General features: G+C 36.4%; 1 protein-coding gene across 8 annotated transcripts in view; it reads left to right on the plus strand.

The window, feature by feature from the left end:
• AP1S2 (adaptor related protein complex 1 subunit sigma 2) overlaps positions 1-23,338 on the plus strand; it is a 30,552-nt gene that overhangs the window by 3,087 nt on the left and 4,127 nt on the right. For 3 of the 8 annotated variants that reach the window (XM_035326551.1, XM_035326424.1, XM_035326486.1), the window contains exons 3-4: positions 5,572-5,680; positions 6,509-6,646. In XM_035326551.1, coding sequence (XP_035182442.1) covers positions 5,572-5,680; positions 6,509-6,646 — 247 coding nt within the window. Of the gene's footprint in view, positions 1-5,571; positions 5,681-6,508; positions 6,647-7,014; positions 7,047-14,838; positions 14,934-21,582; positions 22,984-23,338 lie in introns of those variants that run through there. The other 5 variants (XR_004751099.1, XR_004751102.1, XR_004751103.1 and 2 more) reach the window with 4 other exon arrangements.

Consider the following 23,338-nt stretch of genomic DNA (forward strand, 5'->3'; position numbering starts at 1 on the left):
TTCTTTGGGGAAAGGCTTTTCCAATCGACATACCATAATTAGTGTGTCAACTACCATGATCTGTTTGAAAAGGCAGATCCTTTAGCTCAGAAGCAGATTATACTGAGAAGACAACTAAAATAGTCAAGGTCCAGTACTTCCTGAACAGTGGGTAGCTGAAAGAGCGAGACATCTAACAGAAGCTGTGTGGTTTATGAAATTGCAGAAGGCGCCCACACTTGCTTGCAGACAAGACTCCTGCATGTCACTACTAAGGTCTGTTCTTGTCTGGTCTCTCATTGGGAAGGGTCTCAACCTCCTGGTGCAAATGTTTTTTAAAGTATTTTATTTTTTTTTTAATAAAAGCTCCATATGTTTGTATGTATTGCTGTTGTGCCTGCTGTATGTACATATTGCTATTATGAGTCTGGAATTGCTGATTTGTGCTATAATTGTTTTTAGAGCATATTAACTGTCAACATTTCAGGTGTAAGAGGAATGACCTAGATATATCAACTCAAAGAATGGTTGGCATTAATAGAAGTATACTCTAGGCTCTCATTGATGTACATTTTTGCAAGAATAAAACCAACTCAAATGCAAAATTGACAAGCTGGTAGCTCTTGCTGCCTTCTGATATTTCACATTTGTCAGGAAAGCTGGACTACTTTGATTAGCCTCCTTAGTTCTTTGCTATTTCATCCTTATCATTCATATAAAATGCTTTCTGGATGAAACTTCAAGGAGATAAAACTATATGTCCTTAAAATCCATCTGAATATGTGATTACTGTTGTTCTCCTTAGTTTCATATATGTAACATTGATATGCTTGCAAAACTGGGTCAGTCATTGTTGCCTTATTTTGTCATTAGAGAAACAAATTCTTTAGAGATCTCAAAATGCAGATGGTAAGGTGCCCTGCTTTTGACGTAGCTCATGAATTGGGATGGATGTGCTCTGTAGCTCATTTGGAAGAGTTTTTCAGGCTGGTAGGCACCCAAAGACCGAAAAAGGATACGAACTTCTGATGCCAAAAGACACAGTTTTGAAGTGATTTCCTGGGGAAAAAAATAATGGGAATCCATTAAAAATTGAGGGAGCTGTCTGCAGACAGCTGATTAGAAACTTAGCAAATGCAATTCATGATGCTCTTCCTTTTGTTGTTGTTTAACTAGTAGTATTTGAGCATACAATATTGGATAGTAGTTTGTGCAGCTTTCCCTTTTTGACAGAAATCATTGTTAAATGTTCAAAATTCTAATACTTTACTGGAAAAGGAACTTAAGATAGGTTGTGTGTTTTTTTTTCTTATAAGATCTCAGCTATTCACTGCTCTAGCTTCTGGCGGTATAAGTTATTTTCATTGTTTAGTATATTGCACTCCAAATCAGAAATAGCAGATTTTGATGTAAATTTTACATGTTAGCATTTGGTATACTGAGATTACTGAGATCATGGGACTTGGTTATTGTTGATTGGTAACTTGATTAAGGATTGTGACTTTGCCTTTATATGTCAATTTGGAACTGTATTGCCGTACATAGTTTTAAATTGTCACAGCTTGTGCTGCCTTTAGTGTTGTGACAGCCATCCGTTTAATGTAAAATAACCTTAATCACAGGTTATTTTAAAGACTGGGGGGGGGGGGCGGGGGGCGGTGTGTTAAAATTCTCCTACCTTCCACCTCCAAAAAAGAGCACCCGTTTGGCAAGCAGTGAGCCTTTCCAACCAGTATTTTGATCCCATTGGTAGTCATGTGGCAAGTGCTAGGAGCCAGTAGTTGATGTGATCGGTATCTTTTGTTATGTGTATCCAACTGCCAGTTGTATCTGTCAAAAATGTAACCCCAGTGTTGAGTAGGTATCTATGTAAAACTGACTGAATGTAGTAACAGTTAATTAGGTACTTAAGTTTGGTTGTTTTAACTTCCTTAGGTTCTCCGTACACTGCTCTGGTTCTTGTGGTAATATGAGGATCTGTGCGTGTATCTAAGCAGAAGCAGCAGCCTTATCTTACAGAGGATTACCAGGACAAAGATTTGGTTCATTTCTAAACTACTGGGGGTTGTAGCCTTGCTGAAATAAACTGTGGAACAAATGCCTATTTTAGATAGCTTTATTACTGATGTTTTATTTCTGTATCCTAATTAAATAGTGACTGCTCTGCCTGTCCTAGAGTCTCAGAACTTCTTATTAATGAAACATGCAGCTCCTTTGAAGGAAGAACAAATCTTGTGCCAAGGACAACCTCTATGGTTGCAGTTTTCACTGGATCAACTGTGATAACCTGTCACCAGGTTCCAAACTCTTGGGCTGCTTGAAGTACCCATGCCTCTGAAAGGCAGCGTGGTGGTGGCTTTGAGTTGAGCTCTGCTCTTTCTGTGTTTATAGGCTTTAGGTTTCTGCACACAAAACTTAGACGCAAAGCAGCTTAGATGCTGAAGGTCTTCAGGCTTGCAGCTTTACCTGGTGACAAACTGTCAGTGATGGCTTTAAGCAGGTGGTCTCTCTTCATGTAGAAGACCCTGGAATGGATAGGGTTTGCATGCTGTGCTCTGCCCATAGTGACCAACTCCCTCAGCAGAATTGGTGAGCCTGGCTGTGAGCAGAGTTAGGGGAGAATGTGGCTGAAGGATTACCTGCCAGTTGCGAGGCAGCTGCTGGAGGGAGGTTCATAAACTTGTTTCCTTCAAAAAAAAAAAAAAAAAAAAAAACCTTTGTAAGGTCACCTACCCGAAGGCACAAATTTTACTGTTTGTGTTGCCTGTAGTTCCTTTTTGCTCTTCCATTTATTACTGTATTCTTAGGTGATTTTTCCTGGTTTTGGTCTCTCTGGAACTGGTCCCCCTTTCTGACAAGCAGACAATGTTTATCATAAAATATTTCCCTGAGTGTAAACAGCTGATTTAGGACTAAGGATCCTGCAGGGTTTGGAGGTAGGCTGGAGAACTCAAACTGCGGAAGGAATGAAAATGGCAGAATGTTTCTTACAGGCTGGGCTGTGTTTGTATTTCAGTGTGGAGTGGTTTGTTTTATCTCAAGATTTTCCTCTTCATTGAGCGTTTTAAGAGTTTTCTCTCAGGTTCATTAGGAAGAAACAACATTTCTGTAGGTTTTTCAGCCTGACTACAGAAATTTACTCATCTTGGTATAGACACTCTCCATCTGCTCGAGACTATTTGTGGACGCTTTTCTGAAACCATGGACTGCAGAGGGAAAAAATAACAACAAACTATTGCTGTTGAGACTTTGGGTCTTGAGAAATGTATACCTTTGTTTCCCGTATTGACATGCTCTTTGCAATGATGGCTGACATGTATAATCTTACACTGTTTGCAAAGTAGACATATTGAATTTGCATTTGGTTACTACTTGAAGGGAAAAAAAGGAAAGGGGAAAAAAAAGTAATGTTCCCTGTATATAGGGCTAGATACCTAGGCCTCCATTTCGTCTTATGATGAGTACTTTTCATTTTTTGATACTCCTTCTACAAGACTGCAGTTGGCAGAGCTTGAAAGTGTACTCTGCTTAATAGCTGCCAAATAAAGTCTTTCGAAAGCACGCTACATTTTCTTTTAAATGAGAACACTGAGAGCAGACACCTTTCCTGGAAAGTGTTCTACGTTAGGTAAAATCTCTCTCTCTCCCTTCTCTTTTTGTACTTGCATAAAATAATTCTGAGTATCAAAAGAGACTCTTAAGTAATAGAGATTACTGTGTGGATACATTTCAAATATTTAAGTCAAATTTGATTTGATAAGTTTTACTGGTGTGTGATTCAACTTGTTTAAACACTATGGGAATGGTTTACCTATACTTCATAATCAATTCTGTTAATCTGTATATGAAGGACATTTTGTTTAGATGTATTTGATTTAGGTGCTGGTAACCACCATAAATGTCAACTAATGTACAAAGCTCTCTTTTCTACAAGCAAATATGCTAACTTGGCACTAGACTTAATAAATAAGTAAAAGTCAGGAGGTTTGAAAATATTTTTTCATCATACTTTCTTCTTTCCTTTCCTGTTTTTAAGCAGCTTTGTTTAAAGATGCCATATACAGATAGCATCTTGCAAGCTACTCTAATGGCTGTAAATGTCCTTGAAGTATTAAAGTGAGGGACAAGCACAGCAGTGTAAAATCAAAAGAACTGTTCTCAGATAGGACTTCTGATGAGCTGACAAGTCACCATGGTAAAGAGATAAAAGAGCAAGGGAATTTGTGTGGTGCGCTCCATTGGAGGTACCTCCCCTCTCTCTTCCCTAGCCCTTCCATATCCCCCAAGTCTGTTTTTGTGATAGGGTGGAAAGAAGTGGACAGTAATTTTTTATAACAGCTTAGAACTTTTGAATAAAAGTGTATCTCATCAGTTGTTCATGATAAAGTCATGGTGATTTGAATCAGCTAGAGCAGAGTGGGAGTAAGACTTTCAGCATCATCATGGATGATGGTAGCTAAGTGCTTGAGAGATATATTTCAACATACTAAATATTTTTTTTTGATTTCTAGCAAAAAAAAAGTCAGTTTCTCTTAGGCCCAAATAATATTATAAAGTGATAATTTCTGTAACATTACAAAGGCATATTAATTTCTCTGTGTGGGAAAAGAATATGCATCTTAAACTTGATGTTTACATCATAATGACTTTTTTTAACAGGGTCTACTCAGTGCTTAATGCTGCCAGTTTTCTCTAGATGGGCAAACAAAAGCAGCTCCTGGTTCACATAAATTAGTGGCTACAACAGGTGTTACTTGAAATCTCATTTCTGCCATGTGTATCTGTATGCCATATGGTTTTGGCACTTTACAAAAGAGCAAATGGGTTTTTCAGCTTTCACTCCTGTTTTGGTTTTGCTTCAGCTGTTTTTTTAAACATGAATTAAACAACTGTGTGGTGTCATACAGTAGAATTGGATAGTCTTTTTATTAAAGTGGAACCTAAGATCATGTTCAAGGAAATAATTGCCTGTATTCCAAGGTGGAAGTGGATTGCTGGAAACTGGTTGATGGCCTCTCCTGACACCAGAACAGTTGGTAGTGATCGAGTTGTTGCCTTAATGGTGCTTAGGGTATATGACCTTAGTGTTAGTCCTGGAATTTTTTGGCATTAGTTAAATTCTCTAAAGACCAAATTCTAAATTGCTAGTTCCATTTATTTATCCCAGGGCATTTTAATTAGCTGTTATATGTGTAGCTTGTGTGCTATAACTTTAACATTTAATCTGTTGATTAGTATACCAGTGTTTGGATGTTACAGTTAGTAGAGAAAACATCTTGCCTCAAAACTCCGCCAGGAGGCCAGAGAATCAAATATATTTCCTTTTCCAAACACTAATGAGGCTAATTTAATTCCATCAGCTAAAAGATGATAAAAACTGAAGTCTTGCTTGACTCTGGGAGGCAGATCCCTTTGGGTCCATGTGCATGTCTGTTGGTCTCCAAGCCATTTTTTGGTAGAGCTTGCGTGGCTATTCGTACAAACTAACAGCCATGTAAAGTTAAGTTTAAGGACTACTGAGAATTTAATAACTCTCAAGTGTATTAATTTTACTCATCTTTTGCTAACATGAGGATTATTTTGTTCTTACAGATATGCAAGCCTCTATTTCTGCTGTGCTATTGAAGATCAGGACAATGAACTAATAACTCTGGAAATAATTCATCGTTACGTAGAACTTCTTGACAAGTATTTTGGAAGTGTGAGTGAACTTCTTTTCAGTTAATTGTTATGGATTCACAGTCTCTTTATATTACATCACTTTGTTTTATTTCCACAGTGTTTTTCTTTAAAATATGATCAACTGGCTGTTTAAATAGTTTATCTAACAGTTTTTCTGTTGCTTGGCCAAACTAAACTGATCAGTGCCTATGTAACTGCTAAAATATAAAAATTAAATTATGATTTTGGAGAAGAAGCTAGTCTGGTGCTAATTGCCTATATTTATTTTATTTCTTAGTTTCATTTGTGGTCAGATAAAATCTTACAAATCCTTAGCTTTCTGTCCAGGCTTCCAGCTTCTCTTTTCCCTGGTGCTGCACTTGTGTATATACTTTCCCCCATGCTCCATTTGTGCTTAGGAACAATGCTGCTCATCCTTCTGTCTTTCTAGCCCTTCAGACTAGGGCATGCACAGGATGAATAAGAAATTGTGACTATTGGAAAATTTTTCTGTACAATTGCATGATCTGCCTCTGGATAGTTCAGGGAAGAAGATAACTATAGCGGTGATCTTCTGCCTCATGAAAGACATGTCAGACTGACAGTTGTGAATTGAACTTTGTTAAAAAAGAAAAGGCTTTTAAAGGAAGATGCTCTAATCAATTTTTTTTAACTTGAGCAAAAAAAAAAAATCATTCCTTTTGGTCTCGAACTGTATTTTGTTGTTGTTGCTGTTGCCCAATTTAAAAATTTGTAGCCTGAAGCTAACATCTTCATTTGGTGAAGCTGTGAGCAAGTTAAGTTTTGTAAGAGGACGCCTCAACAGGGTGTACTTCCACTTTGCAGTAATGCTTGGTGTTCTTTGTAGGTATGTGAACTTGATATCATCTTCAATTTTGAAAAAGCCTATTTTATTCTGGATGAGTTCCTTTTGGGAGGGGAAGTTCAGGAAACTTCCAAGAAAAATGTTCTCAAGGCCATTGAACAGGCAGATCTTTTACAGGAGGTAAGCAAATTAAACTTCTCTGGCCAAAGTATGGGCATGCTAGACCTTGATTAGAAAAAGTTCCTGTTTCTTTGAGCTTGTAGAAGGTGCTGACTAGCATGCCTAGCATGTATTTTCTGCTTAGTTGTTCTAATTGTGCAATACTACAACATTATCTCTTCTTCTCATCTTGTTTGGCATGAGTATATTGTAACCTACTGTGATTTTGTGTATGTAAGTCTCTGTTCTCTGTGTATACATAGATAACTATAGATCGTGCAGCTTTAGTTTTGTTCATGTCTCTTTCATTCTTTTTATTAATCAGCATTTAGTTTTTTGTCATACCTGATGCATGTTCACTTCTTTACTGTTTCATTGCTGAAATCCAGAAGCTAGACTCTCTCCTTTGAAACTCCTTCAGGTATAGTTCTTTAGATTCTAAAGACATGCTTTTCTGCTATAGGTTGCTTACTCTGGTGTCTGTCTTTTTAATTTGGAAAAGCACTAATAGTACTGCCACAAAACCTCACAGAATGAAATGTACAAACATCTGTTTTTTCACTTTGAATGCCTTTGTTCATTACTAACTCTGATGAAAAATCTAGATTGCATCTTAGCCTTTTTCTCTGGAAAGTATTTGATGGGGAGGGGTTCAGTGGCATAGAAAAAACTTTATAACATTTCCCTCTTGTTACTCAGTTCTGTGCTTTTTCTTTGTAATTAATTGCTGTAGTCTTGAGATCAGCATTAAGTTTCTTGAATGTTTAAGTTAAATTCACAAAATTCTGGTAGGCTGAGGATATCATCAGTCTTGTGTGTGAGTCAGTGAAATGCATGGTTTAGCAGGGATGATGAACCTTTTTTTTTTTTAAACGTACTGAGTTTCACTTGTTATATACATGTTAGCTACTCTGCTTTACACTTTTGTGAACCTTCCATTTGTTAATATAATTCTTAGTTCTTAGTTCTGATATGAGTGTTCTGTGTTCCATGTGATATACCACAATCAACAAAGGAATTAATAGGATGCAGATGCACATCACATTCTATTCTTTTCCTTGTAATTGTGTTTGTAGTTCTTTCAGAGCACAGATAAATCCACAACACACTGAAGTTATTGTCTGCCAGCAGCTAGTTAGTGTTGTGACGAGGGTCAGCATTATACACAGATTTGATACTTTTTTTTTTTAAGGGAGAAAATACTTGTATGTATTTTCTGCTTGTATTCTGAAGAAGTTTGTCAGTCCCTCCTTTACAATTGGAAGTAATTACTTCCAATAATTATCTTATCTGGAATATAATTATCTTAACTGGAAGTCCTGTCGCAGTTTACAAAGGGGAAAAATCCATCCAGTTTCTCTTAAAACCTTGTGCTGTTCTTTTTATAGAGATGGATATAACCGTTACCTATTCCAGTCTGTCTTCTTCAAATGCAAAGTTAATTTATATATTAGATGAAGTTACTGTATTCTCCTTGTCATGGGTTTTGAATTTAATTTTCACCATTTTTATGGCTGTTCTATAGCAAACAATAGAGATTAATGACAGTCAGTCTTTCTAAACAGTTAGCATCCTCTTTTTACACTTACATCATGTAAATTCAAGTTTAAAACGTGAATGTAAGAATGTAAGACTCTTTAAGTTGGAGACTTTCCCTTGCTGTGATAGCTTTACCCTGATGCATTTTACTCTATACCCTTCCCTTGGCCACCTGAGATTTTTTTTGTTCTGTCAAGATCTACTAATGCTTTTCTGATTACATTGGAATTTAACTCTTGATCATGGCTCCGCTGTAGTTGTATGTTTGTTTTTATAAGCTAATTGGTTTTTTCACTCTTAGCAGAATTGTATCGACTGTCAGTCAAGTATAAAACTACTCCACATATATGCTTTTTAATTTATAAGAACTGTAAAGGTCTGATTTCATATTTAAACTGAGCTTCCAAAAAAAGTTTGACTTTTTCTCTGAATGGTATTTTGTATTAACTACTACCATGTGTGTTCTGAGCTTAAAGAAGGTTGTTAAAATAATAGTTTGTCCCAAATGGAAACTTTTAGTACCTCTACTTTATTTTTGCTTCCCAGAATACCTGAAAGCTACTGGAGTGCAATATGTTTTGATTCCAAATGCAAACCATTTCTTGCAGGGTTACAGTTTGTTTGTTTTTGACTGTGTCACACTGTAATAATGTGCAACAAAGGGACTTTTATTTGGACCTGAAAACTTGCATTGCCTAATTTTAAATTAATAATCAGTCTTGAATATACATTATTAACAATACATACATTAATGTATGAAGCACCTTAAAAGCTGTACAGAATGCTTGCACAAAGGAAAATAATTACAAATAAATTAAGTGGCTGTTTGGATAATGTTAAAAGAAAATGCAGAAGCATAAATTGCTGAATAGCAACTCGGTTCTTAATAGTTTTCCAGGATGTGCTTCTGAGCACCCACTTGTTGTGTCCTTAAGGTCTTGGTGCTGTGCAGTTCACTTACTGCTAGAGTTCGTGGGACTGAAATATGCAAACCTTTAAAGCCTTCTTCATCCATTTCTTTTAGCTCTGAAAATTGCACTCAGTTCAAATATTCGTGCCCTACCTCCCATTTATTACCATCTGGTAACTTATCAATAGTCAGTTATCAAAACTGGCAGTATAATCCATTATCCAGATAGTAAAAACTAACTATTCCAATGCTTCCATGCTTCACTGTAAGTCTATTGCTAGAAAAGTCTGTTGAAAATGCTGTTGTGTGTCTTGTTTGATAGCTCTGTAGCTCTTTTGTGGTAGAAATGTTAGATACTTAAGTAGTGACTACAGAGACATGCGTTTCTGAAAAGGCGGTATTTTGTGCAATCCACTCAATTATACTGAGAAAAGCAAATTTGCAGACACTGTGTTTCTGCATGGCTGCATATAAGTGGTCTGTGGAAGATACAAAGCATGCATGATTTTGTGATATTTAATTTTTTTAATGCATGAAACTTGCAATACCAAGTGTTTTATGGAAAGGAAAGGATCTATTTTTCCATTTAAGTTTGCCGTATTTTTATTTGATGGTCCAAGTATGCTAGTATGCTCCTTGGAAGTTCATGGGTATTCACTGTGTTAAAACTGTATATTTAATGATTTAATTCTAATATCTAAATCAGGCAGTTACATATGTATTTGAAACCAAATTTATACAGAATTGTTGGTCTTTATTTGAGGTTGGAGCAAATTCCTAAACGTTAGTTTCAAATGAAAATTCTTCTTGGTAACTTTATTTTTTATAAAATTATTTCAGAAATTGTCCCCGTTTTGTCCACCGTTATCCTTAGAGGTAGCATAGGCTTTCAGTAGTTATCACAGAATGGCTAAAGTATTTTTTAAAATATATATATTTTTGGAAGATCTCAAAAAAAAAAAAAGTGAAGCCAGTGTGTCTATTCACAAATCACATTTTCTACCACTGTTCTACTAATGACCAAATATGTAGAAGCTGTGTAATGTTTTTCATAGGTTCTTGTAATTTGGCCTCTGGTACAATCTACTAGAACTTCCACATGAAAAATAAGAGTTATGCTATGAATCACCCTCATTTACTTTGCTATTTCAAGTCCTTACCTCATCCTATATACAGAAGGGTGGTTAAATTGTTAATATCAGCTGACTTGTGCAAGATGGTCAAGGTTGCTATGTAGATTTAGTTTTAGAATGAGTATCTTTGCAAATGAAAATTTGGTCACGAAAATTCTCTTGGAGATGAAATGTGCTAATTGTAAACAGTAGCTTTGAAGGTATGTATAATAGTGGGGAGATGGCATTAGGTTGTTCTTGGAATATGAGAAAATAGAGGACTGTTAGCATTACTAGTGACAAAAGAACATCTCTGAAAACCTACAGTGAGTGAGAGCATAAGGTTTTTACGTCTGGTTAAGGAAAGAGCCTCTGTAAGCACCTGTTTCTCACTAGTCTTCTGAGAAACTTACCATAATACCATGAATTCAGACTTCACTTAGCTTTACTTCATGTTAGATCTTAAATATGGACTACTGCAGTAGACTGCCTTCTGAAGTTGGCTATGACATTGTGTGCATCGGCTATACCTGACTGTATGCCTCTCAGTGTGAAACAGGAATCAATTAAATTTTGGTTCTAATCTCTCTTTAAGGGTGAGCTGACTGCCTTGACTGTGATGGGTAACTTCTGACTCAGTTTCAAGTAGATAGCTCAGTCAGCTTAAGGCTGCAGTTCTTAAGACATGTATATGCTTAATTATATAAACAGATAATGGTCTCTAATTATATTTTAAAAGGTATTTGTGGGGACCTGTATGAGAGTTACCGTGATGGAGAAAGGCATATGCTCTTAATTAATGATTCAAGGATTAGGAAATACCTAAGGCCTACGTTGCTTGGGAATCTCTCTCAACTCTTATAAGATGCAGTAAGTTGTGGTAGTGTTTTGGTAGCTGACATCTTTTAATGCTGTTCAGGCATCAGTCCCAGAGGGGTGTTAGATGCATGGTGGAAGTTGTATTGCAGTTAGATCTTGATTGTTTGGTTTACGTATGAAGTGTATGTCTTGTCCAGTTATGTGAAAGTTGTTGACTGATACAGATGAAAAAAGAAAAAGTGAGCTCTCTTATGGTGCTGATTGGAGATGTTAAGAACCTGGAATGAAACTCCTTCTGTCTTCATGTGATACGTGTGAGAAAGCATAAGCATACTTATTCTTGAGACATGTAAAGTAGGTTGGCAAGTATCATAGAAGAACCTATACCTAAATAGAATAAAGGAGTCTGATTTGGAATGTGCATTCAACATATAAAATTTCTTTTTGAAGTATTGCATGCTTTCTTAATTGTGCTGCTTAAAATGTAGGTGCTATTATAGTATTAGGTGAAAAAATGCATGCATGTGGAAACAGTAGTTTGTTTGTTTTAAGATACTTAAATTAAGATGGGTAGATTTTTCTTTCCAGTCTTGGGAATAAAAACTTGCATTTCTTGTTCTTAAAGACTGGCATAGTTTATCAGAAAACACATTACTTAAAACCAAGATAAAACATATGTTAGTGGTCAGTTGCTTTTTTTTTCGATTTCCCACACGAGCTGAACAGATGGTTGTTTTTTGAATGAAGTAAACTTTGTATACATAACTTGACTAGAGTGATATTACTGTATATATAATATGCTTCACTTTGGAAGAACTTACTTTCCTAAGACAAGATGCAAGTATACTTGTCAATTTGTTGTTCTTATGGAATACAAATTACTCTTCTGGCAGTGAAAACTAGCTTGCTTCTTAAATTCAGCATTCACAGGATGCAAAGCAAGGAGATATAAGAGTTACAAAGTTTTTAATTGTGTGGAACTGCTTAAGTTCTGGTGTTTCCAAATATGTCAGTTAACTTGTGGCTCTTTTACACTGTCTTTTTTTGTGTGATTGTTTTGTTAACTATTTCACTCTTTGTAGCATTCTGCTCAAGTAAAGTGACTTAAAATCTCTGTAGAACTGCATTACTGACTTGGTATCTAGATCTGCTTATGGCTATCTTGCTTGTCATCAGCAAAGTTTAAAAGTCCTGATAAAACATGCCAGCTGTTCCTGAAGATGTGTTCATCGTTTCTGACGTACCTAATACAAATTTAGCTGAACTTCAGATGGAATGAACTCTAAGAATATACATCATCAAAAATCATAGGAATATAACTTCTTTGGAACAAACCTCTAACTACATCTAGTTGTCGCTTTAGTAGTAGCAGACAGGTCTGTAATCCTTGAATGCAAAAGTACTTCTGTATTTTAAATACATATTTTTCAACTGTCCTCTCTGTGCTGTGGAATAGGCTCTCCTGCAAATATCAGATCATAGTTTCTTGTTTAAAGCCATCAGCGTTCGTCCAGAAAACGAACAGTAGAACCTGCATCTCAGTTCTTTCTCCCAGGTAGAAATGAGAGAGGAGGGGAAGTTTACCTTCTCAGACCTAAATGTCATCCTACAAAATGTGGCACTGAGTATCCAGGATGACATCATACCATACTTCACCCACTTACCATTCTAAGACTCTTTTTCATTGATAACTTAATAATTGGTCTATATGTGAGACTTCTATTCTTTTTTTGGAAAAATCTAGTTAGTAGGTATGCAAATACTCTTTGAAATTTCTTGCTTTTCTAGATTTCATGATTCTTAGGACCTCGTTATCATAGGTTTGCAGGCTGTGGTTTCTAAATGTTTTAGAAATCCAGTTACCTTTCCAGAAACACATGGTCAGATATTAACCCATCCTTCACTTTGAATTGAAAATGATAGAAATCTGTCAGTTCTTCCCCCAAACAACTTTTGTGCAGACCTTTAGAATCTCATTTTAATAAGTCTGTCTCCATAATGTTTTCTCTTGACGGTTTTGTTCAGGGTGTGCATGTAGGATGTGAGTAATTTTATTCTCTTAAGTCAGAAACTGATTAGGATGTCCAAAGAATCAGCAAGTTACAAGGAAGGCATCTACAATATAAGTGTTGCATTAAATGTTCAATTTGTTTTGCAAACTGAAACACTATAAACAATTATAAGTAAGCCACATTAGTACAAGTTAAGTCCTCGCTGTTCCTGGCAACTGTTCAGTACCCTCTCTGATATAAATTGCAATACTAATAATCAATGTTTACATCACAGAACTAACTATGGAATTGATTATTCTTTTATACAAGTGATCCTTATAGAACTGTGACAGGTATATTAACAATACTGAACTCCTGATAGATTTTCTCCAGAGATTCTCTTCTGTTGCTGTCTGTAGACGTACTGCATCAGGGTGATACGATGAAAATTTTAGCTGTGCTGCATAATCCATAGTTGTTTCCAGGAGCTTAGTTGCATGCTTTTGGTCAATAAACATGGAAAATTCAATGAACAATTGCAGAAGACTGCTTGACAGTAAGGAGTATCTTATCTTCAGAATTAGATGCTCTTTCTGTATGAGCACATAAATCTACATTTTAATAGAACGTGTTCCCTAAACCTGGCAGAATGCTGAAAAGAGCAGTGTTAGATGTTTGAACCTTGAGATAGTGAGGAGAAAATTCCATTTCCCTGTGGTGTCTGAGAATTGTGTGAGATGTGTCATGTTGCTGTAGTACTGTCCTTCCTTAAAACTCTCATTACTGGTGAAGATGTGTTTAGAGCTCCACAGAACAGTAGATGAAAAGAAAAAAAAAAACGCCCCCAGGAGGGATCCCATTGTGTTTAGGTTTTGGATTCTGATTTCTTTGTGCTCATATATCTGTACAAATGGCAGGCATGTTGCTGATATGTTTGGGAGCTTTTAGATACTGTTTTTAAAGGATTTTTTTTATTGCCAGTCGGTGTAACAGCAGTAATAGTTCTGGTGCTGGCTATACATTGGAAGTGTGTGTATTTTAATCTTATAATGAAAGTTGGATTTGAAAAGGCAAGAAATGTCTGAAAAGGCCAATCCACTTTTTTTTTTTTTTGAGAAATCTTAGTATGGTTGATTAATGTATGGATTAAAGTGAAAATGTTCAACTTCTTGCACCGGGCATTACTACATGAAAACAACTGGTTTATCACATACAGCTCAGCAAGTAACAATAACTATTAGAGGAGTAAATGTAATTACATAGCTCTTGAATTAAATTGTTTGTTACTTAAGTTGAATGTTACTCATCTCCCTTTATGGAACAAGACTTACTCAAATATCAATGTTAGTAATAGCACTGTGTGAAATGGTCACTGGATTAAATATATGTGAACTTGCACCGTCCTGTGCTACTATGCTGTCTATTAAGGTTACAATAATGAACAACTGAACAACTGATTTTAAGCATACTTCAAGCATAGCTGAAGCTTTCTGATTAACTCTAGAGCTTATTCTTTTAAGGAATTAATATCCTTAGCTTGTTAAGAAGTGAAAAATAAACTAATGCATTCTTTAATGCATCTATATGGGATCTTTGAACAGATGTTCTTTACTGATGCATTTGTTTGCTTTCTTAACAGTGGACTTTTAGTAGGACCTCATAAAATTGTGTTAATGAATAACAATAGCTAAAATATTTTTAAGTGAAATAACTGAATTTACTTTTATATAAAGTTGAGAATATTTTCTATCTTAAATAGAAATAAGCTGTAAACAGTGTTTTAATTTGTTTTTTACATAGTTGATATTACATTTTCACTGCTGCTTGATTTTGTGTTTATAGAGCCAGAATGAAGACTGGGGAGGTTTGTCTGAGGATATCTTATGATTAAGAGCAATCTAAGACATTAGCCCTTTTGACCCCCATCTAAGTGATTGGTAACTACCAAGTTTACCATTTTGGTGGCATGGATTAAATGGGTGCTATGCAAAAACTGTTGCACGTGTAATTAAATCCTTGCAAGGGTAAACAAAAATGGGTGATGGCCTTAACCTTCTGCAACACTTGCATGATGGTCTTTGAAGAGTGCTTTGAGTGTTCCCTTTTATTTTCCTTTGTTGTACTAACCGCATCAACTCAAAGCGTCTGACTTCTACTAGCTTTCTTTTGGTGTCGATAATTAAGTGAGATAATGCAAGTTAGAGAAATGGATACCAAAACTAATAACTAAACAGATGTTTGGCTTTGTTTACTTACAATCAACCCATGTAAATGTGTATTTACTGGAAAATGGGCTGTTTACATCTGCTGTGCAAGGAAAATGGGTCCTAAAAAGACTGGGTGCTGCTGCAATTGACTGTATATCAAGTGCCGGATGCTGCATGACAGAACAAAGCTTATTTGCATATATAGTGCATTGCAACATATTTTTGTCCAAAGCGTAAGTGGAGTACACTATGGCAGTCCTACTAATAAAGGTAAGATTTTATCTTAAATAAGGCAAGTTTAAAACGCACATGAAAATGATTTGCTAGAGAAAACTTAATTAGCCTGCTGCTGATTTGGGATCAGGGTATACAAGTGTTTCAGTGGACAAATTGGCTTTTGTAATGTGGAACTGCAGTAATAAATGTAATTTCATATGCAGCTTTATAAAGATCAAGGTTTTGTTTCCAGACCAAAGAAAATTATTATAATAGAGAAAAATATTTCGTAATGTGTTCAAAATCAAATATACTGTTATATGGATAGTTTTACTACTTAGATGTTACCTAGTCCATGATATGGCAGTTGATTGGTGTCAGGGAGCGGGGAGTAACTAATATGCTTGCACATAACTAATATGCTTGCATATTAGTTCTGTACAATACGAGCAGCCAACAAGAGTCATTTATTCATGATTGAATTACTTATGTGAATCTAGACATACTAAAACAACTAAAAGAAAACCTAAATGTTCCAACTCATTTTTTTCCGCATTTTTTCTTCACATTTATTGCTTTTTCTCTTCATAATAATTTTATTCACAAAGTGTGTTTTTCATGGTGAGGTTAGTGTTAATACTGTGACTGTAAACATTTTCTTGTGATCCGAACTTTTAAAAAAGTATATTTGTGATGGTTCAAACCTATATTAAGCATAGAGTTTTTTATTTAGGAGTGTTAATATTTTGTTGTCTTAGACTGCTACAAAGACTGAGGAACATGCAAGCTCAAGCTTAGAGAATTCTGGGTGACTTGACTTTATCTACAGTATGTCCATCTTTAATTCTATGGGGACATGGTTTTAGCTGAACAACTGTGCTTTGTCCCCATTGATTTAAAGAGTGGTGTTGTCAGTTGCCTATGGGATGCTTCTTCCTGGGCTGTGCTTTTCCCTGAAAGGAGTGAAAGAATAGTCACAGTGTACAGAGCGTAACTTCTGCTTGCTATGACTCCACAGGATTTGCAGAACTGGGGATGATGTCTGCTGGGGTGAGTGTAGAGGGACAGACAGATGGCTGCACAAAGTGAGAGGGTTAGTTTGCCTCCTGGAAGTAACTGCTGCTCTTATATAGGTATGAAGGTCATCAGTGGTAAAGAAGGTTGGCTGCAGGCAAGGGGAGAGTTGGATTCATATACTAAAGCTAATAATGTAACTTCAATTACATTTTATTTTCAACAATTGTCAGTGTATGTGTTTTAAAAAGCCAGCGTTCCTCATGTATCGTATTTTAAATGATACATGTTTTTATTTAAGTGTTCATTTATAAAAACCCATAGTCAGCAACTTCTCTCCTTGTTAACAAACTGGCCCTGCAAACATTTGTCCAAACAACTATAAGAAGGCAAAGTGCTGCAGAACAGGAAAGAGTGGGACTACTTAAATGCCATTGCCATGGAAGCTGAATGATACTGGACGTGACATGGCTGTTACAACAGTATATTCTGGTCATTCCTTCAGAAACACAGCCCAGCAGTTTAAGTAATGGTTCCTTAAGCAAAGGGGAATAAGTAATGTAAATCGCTAGCTGCAGTGCAGGACTGGAAGAGAATGGAAGAAAACATAAATGAATCCTTTTGCGTATTGTTTGGCAACGTGCCAAACATACAGACACAGTGGTATCATCTGGGAGAGGAGAACTCAGTGATTTGTTTTATAACTTTGGCTCTGGCTTTGTAATACGGAGCATTCTGCAGTAGTATTTCCCTAAAGCTTTTGTGTTCTTGTGGTGGGAAAGCAAAGCTGCCAGTGGATTATCAGAACCACCCTCACCATGAAAGCTCAGACCACATTAATTCTTCCTAGCTCACTTTGTAGCAACTGACAGGCAGGTAGAAAGCACTGCGTCATGGAGCGATTATCACCCCTGATCCAGCAGGTCAGAAATAGCAAGAGGCAGGACCACCCACTGTTATCCGGTTACAGTACGTAAAGTTTCCACTGGTATTTTTACTCCTGCTTTTGAGAGGGAGGTAGGCAGGTCACTGATTGTGTCACGTCCTCCTGCTCTGGTCTGCTGAGGTAATGGTAGTGTTTTTAGATCCTAATTGTGTACAAATGCTAGAACATTTTGCTGAGAAACATGTTCATGACAACTTTTGCTGTTTCAGAGTATCATGTTGACTGATTTTCACTAATCTTGAAGGCTGCTTTTTGTCCTCTGTGTATAGGAAATTGCAGACAAGGTCTTGACTTGGAGTTGGCATCATTTTTGTTTGTTTTTAAACAATATCATAGGTAATAGTTGTATTTGAACACAGTGACGACCTCATGGGTATTTCTAGGCTCTTTTAGGAAACAAAATACATTGCTCTTCCTTGTAAGTAAAGGAGACTTTTCCCAATAACCCTGTAATTGCAGTTTCTGAGTACTTAGCTAAGCAAAGATTGGGAAACAGTTACCCTAATATTTTAAGGTCCTTGAAACTTCAAGTGAACAGTAGCAGTCTTCTAAAGCAGCCTCTCATTAGAAATATTTCCTAATAAGGATTCAGAAGTAGAGTGTAAAAGTAATTGCTTCTGAAGAATTACTGAAGAAGTGCTTGTTAAATGTTAATCTCTGCTGTAAGAGCTTTGTGTTTTCAAACAGAAACTCTCATCCTTCCCCTCTCTTCTCCACATAAGTTTTCTTTTTTTCTGTAGAGTCATTCCCTAACTGCTGTGCACTTCATGGTCCTGCATTTTGTCTGTTCTCGCTTGGTGTTTGTTTAGATGCTGGGAAAGAACAAATAAGGAACAAAACACCAAGTCTTTATCATAAGGTAGCCTCTGTATTTTTGACTGCAGTTTAGCATGGCTTACATTCATGGGGGTTTGTGCTGGTTTTGATGGAAAGTTGAAACAAAAACCTAAGCAAATTTTACCTGACGAAGGAGGCATGCCAGGTGTTCTTGAAGTCTGTTTTTCACTGCTGAGCTGTCAGCAGGGCAAAACACTGAGCTTGAGTCAGCTTGGTTTAGGCATAAATTATTTCTTGTCTCTTTAATGCCTGAAAGAAGTAGACTGTTTTCTTGTCCACTGCAGAAAAAAATTGCAGTAAGAAAATAAATTCCAAGTAGATGTTTGGAAAAATTTTAGAAGCAGCGATAATGAAGCGTATGAGTAATTGCCTGCGGCATGTTAAAAAGTTCCTGTCACAGGATGCCCTTAAGAGATTAAATATATCAGTAATGTTACAGGTATGCTGTTTGGAGGACTGGATTAAATGAAGTCCCTTCTAATTTTTGTATGACTGTGATATTTAATTAGGCTGAGTCATTACAAAGCTGATTGAGAAAGATGTTGCTTGGGCTGGCTAAATAGTTCCGTGACCCAAATTCTACTGTTTTTTAACTTAATCTCTGATGATTTGGACTGAAAATCCCAGTGTCACCAGCTTCTAAAAATGAGCTGCAATCACAAATGTCAGTTTGAAAAAAAAATGGATTCTCCTGTTAAATGGATTCTACATGTTAAAGTCAGATAAACAGTTGACATACACATTTTTAAAATAAGTTATGATTTTTCAGGGCCAGTGTTTCATGTTAGTTTGACATTGTGTTGTTCTGTCAGAACACCATTACCTCTTCCTAGCTGCTAGATAAAGTTATTTATAAACTCACAGATAGCTAGCTATCTTAAGCGCACATGCTTCACAGGCTTAGATGTCTGAGGTCTGCAGAGTCCCATAGAAGGAAGGAAGGCAAGGTAGTCTAGATGCTGGCTGTAAAAGTTGACATCCATCCTTTCCCCTCCCAAACGTTTTCTACTATTTGGACCTCCAGGCTTATGTCTCTCTTAAGGCAGTGTGGCAGGGAATGCAGCAAGAAATTTAGCAGTTTGTAGTTGAAGCATGTGAGGTACTGTAGTTCTCTGACCAGATACAATTTGTCAAAATTTTCTTTTCCTTTCTGTTGGTTGTCAGGCTACCACAGTGCCGGACCCTCTGCATGTAATATTCTAGGATGTCCTTGGTACAGAGGGCTCACTGAAACTGCAGCAGTTTCCATCTCACGATTTTGCTGCTATCACTTCATCTCTCAGTTACTGTTATCTTCCCTTTCATCTTTTGGACTCACCTCTACAACGTCAGTTTATTGCTCGGCTAGTTGCAGGTGGTGTTTACATGTTCCATAAGCTAAAATGCTGCCAGGAGTGAAATTACCACTTTCTTCCTATTGTTATCTGACACTCTATCTTGCCTTATCAGCAGGTAATGCATTTCTGTCAAGATGAGACCCTAGTTCTGTAAGATTAATTTGAGTCAGGAGTCAGTCATCTAATTTTGTGTACCAGTATGTTCACACCAGAGATATTTAATTCCTATTTTCAGTGGTTTGTAGCTCAAAGAATGAGGTGGGGAATACCTGGAGGGTGGTTTGGGGGGAATAGAATATTCAGTTGTAAACTTGGGTAGTTTGGAAATTGCCAAAAGGTAACAAGTAAATAAACAAAAAAGGAACACTTCCATGTCCTTATTTGTTGATATCAGGTAGTGTAAAACTAAAAGATAGCAGGTAAAAAATTAAAATACAAAAATGTAAAAATTAGGTGTTTTAGATTGTTACAGTTATGCCTGTTTTTTAGTTGTCTTGATGAATGAATGTCATACCAGCAGTGTAAGTAAAACAGAAGTTCTCCATAATTATCTCTGGAAATTTTTTGTCTGTGGAGGCTTCTAGAATTACTCTTCTTTTTAGTCGAGGCTCCTACTCCTTGGGGCTAGTACTGTATACTGTCAGCATGATGTTTCCTTTTCCAGTTAAAAATATGCCTCAACTCTGGTACTTTCTCATTTTTAAATGTACACTGACACTTGACTTTAATAAGAATTTTAAGAGTTAAAAATCCGTTTATAATTCACTGCTATACACCAATTCTTCCTAGTTCTGCCAAAAATCACAGCAGACTTCACTTTGCAGCTGCCACTGAGCTGTTGTTTGAGAACTTCTGGATTTGTTCTCGATAATTTTAAGTATACTGGTACGAAATGATGGTCATGTTACCAATTCTTAAAAAGCAATGTAAATCCTGTAAAGCCCCTAGGATATTTTTGTTGGGACTTCTACTAAGTGGAGATAAGAATTTAAAAAATATTCAACCTTGAATATTTTGTGAATTAGATGGCAATGCTGCTGTGAAAAATGCAGGACAGGAAATGTTAGGTTTAGAAGTCATGGGAATTTTCTTGGTTCTATTCCAAGACTTCAGTGATTTGGGGGGATAGGGTGCTAAAATAGGGTGCTGAAGATTTTAATGGATATAAAATGAAAGATGCTAACTAGTATGCAGAGAGGTTTTTCTCCCAGACAGTGCTTAATTGGCATATCTGGGGCATATGCTCCTAAATTACTATTGCTATGTTTAAAAGCTTCCTTATCTGTCTTCACGGCATTGTTTTTTGTGGGGGTTTAAAAAAAAAAAAGTTGAATGTTGCTTGATTTATAACTAATCTTTCAACAAATCTTGTACCATCTTTCATGCTGATAACAAAAAGAGCTGGGTTATTAAAATAGTGCAGTGGCATAATTTGAAAGCAAAGAACTTGGACTGCTGTGGGAGGTGTCTCAGATTCCTCCCAGTTTTTAGACAGGCGCTCTTTAAAAGAATGGTAACTTCTCTATCATGTAATCCCCCTGCTGCATTACCCTGGTGTGTTGTGCTCCTCACAATTGCATTCGGGGGGCCTGTTACCAGTGTGTGTCCTTGAGAGTGGATATGGTAGGTGGTGTCAGGAGCTCACCTAGCACACCGCCGTGTCTCTCACAGCAGCCAAAAGTTGATGCCTGCCAAAGAGGCTAGCATGTAGCAGGTACATAGGGTGAGCCATCTCTGGAACAGTTACTCAGCTTCAATTTTTGGCTGAGAAGAAACTGAACTTTCTAGAGTAATTACTAGAGTAATTATGATGTGAAACTCTCCTGTATGTTGGTGCTGCCAGCATGCAAGTACAGGGGGGTGAAAACATATTTTTTTCCCTAGGAAACCTAGAGTAGTCAAAAATACAGTATTTATTTTATATATAATGTTCTTCCATGTCAGGGATACTAAAATGAGAATCTTTTTTTTCCTTGCATATATGTCCACCTTTTTATTATGTGTAAGAATATGTACATTTCTTTTGTAGCCACGTCATGAATACTTTAATGTCCCAGTGTACTAAATGGCTTCATTCATCATGCATGCAGAATTTCAGAGGAGATAGACGTGTGACTTACTCATGACAACATTATCATCAGCTTGGTGAATCCAGTCATCTTGAATCTAATAGAATACCACAACCATTCCCTGCTGTTGTACTTTCCTCTTCCCCCTATGTTTTACAGTGTTGTCTCTTCACATGTCTCATTTCAACAAAACTTGTGCTTCTTGGCATATGGTTTAACTTTTGTATTGTGTGTAAGCTTGAAGTCTTATGCTTAAAAGTTCTGCAGAATTTTCTGAGCTAAACATCTATTTGCTGCAGCACCTGTACTGTAACATTACTTGACCTGTGTTACCTTTTAACTGAGTTTTGGTGGTATTTAAACATAGAGTTAAAATCAGTAGATGATATTAATATTTACTGAGATATTAGCGTAGTAGTAGTGTGTGGAACTACTACATATATACATAGAAGTATTAAATATTGCACATAATTCTACATAGATCTTGCATCTTAATTAAAGATGCTCATACCAGTATCCTTTGAATCTTGTACAATAGTGTGCCTTACCTTACAAAGAAGGAAGACAGGATTGATTAGGGCAAAATCTGGAAGTTAGAACATTTGTATTTCAGTGTTCAAAACACTGGTGTGAGTTAAACAATTGCTGCTGCTGAAGGAGAGAACAAGTTCATTGTTTCCCACATGATTAGGATGGGAAAGACTTTAAGTTAATTAATAGCATACTTGAAATGTGTCTCCTTCAATTGATATTTCCAGTTTTAAGTGCAGACTGCAGTGTGCATGAGCAAACTGCCACACATAAATATGATGAGTAACTTTTAGCTAGAAAGAGTGGGCAGAATGAGAGGGCACTCCTAGCGTCCTCTGTTAGTCTAGCAGAAGAGTGTATTTTGTAACCTAAACCTAATGCTGTCTTGGAAAATTGTTGAAATGTAATTAGCAAAGAGGTGGTTACAGAGGTTAACTAGCTACTTACAGGTAGCTAATTCCACATCTTGTATGTGGTAATGCACTACATTTCAAGTGTTAAACTGACATAAAGATGAGAGATTTAGGGGATGGGACAAAAGATTTGGGTCAGACTTGCGGCATTCTGAAGTCATAGAAGACAAGATCATAGGAGTGGTTTTCCATTTCCAAGTTTGCCTTTTTCTGTAAGACATTAACAATGTATTTCTGAAAGTCTGGTTAATGCTGCTTTAGCCTGCATTATTTCATGCCTGTTGGCTTAAAATGCTGTGCATTGAGCTGTAATGAGATGCTGTTTTTCTTGTTATCTGTATACAGCTGCTTGCTTCTAAATGACTAGGTAATGAATTAGCTTCCCTGGCATGTTTGAAATAAAAGTATTGCATGCACTTTTGTCTCATGTGAATGGCTTTTTTCCTCATCTGTGTTCTGATATATTTCAAATTTGCATTGTTTGCCTTGGGTGATTCTGTGCTGCAGGTAGTGTATAATAAAGAAGAATGTATTCCATAATTGCATAAAATGTTTGACACTTCCTAAAACAAATAACATGAACAACATAATCCATTCCCTTTGTTTCTTAAAAGTCATAATTGATGAAATTATTCTAGCAAAACACATCAGCTTTTAGGTGTTCCTGTTGAGATTATATTGTTGATATGCATGTAAGAAGGCATGTTTGCCTCAAGGCTACTGCTGTAGTATTAAAACGTTAACATCTTACTGAGTTTAACTGATGAGGTCT

Source organism: Oxyura jamaicensis, chromosome 1 (genome assembly GCF_011077185.1).
Source record: "Oxyura jamaicensis isolate SHBP4307 breed ruddy duck chromosome 1, BPBGC_Ojam_1.0, whole genome shotgun sequence".
Lineage (NCBI taxonomy): Eukaryota > Metazoa > Chordata > Aves > Anseriformes > Anatidae > Oxyura > Oxyura jamaicensis.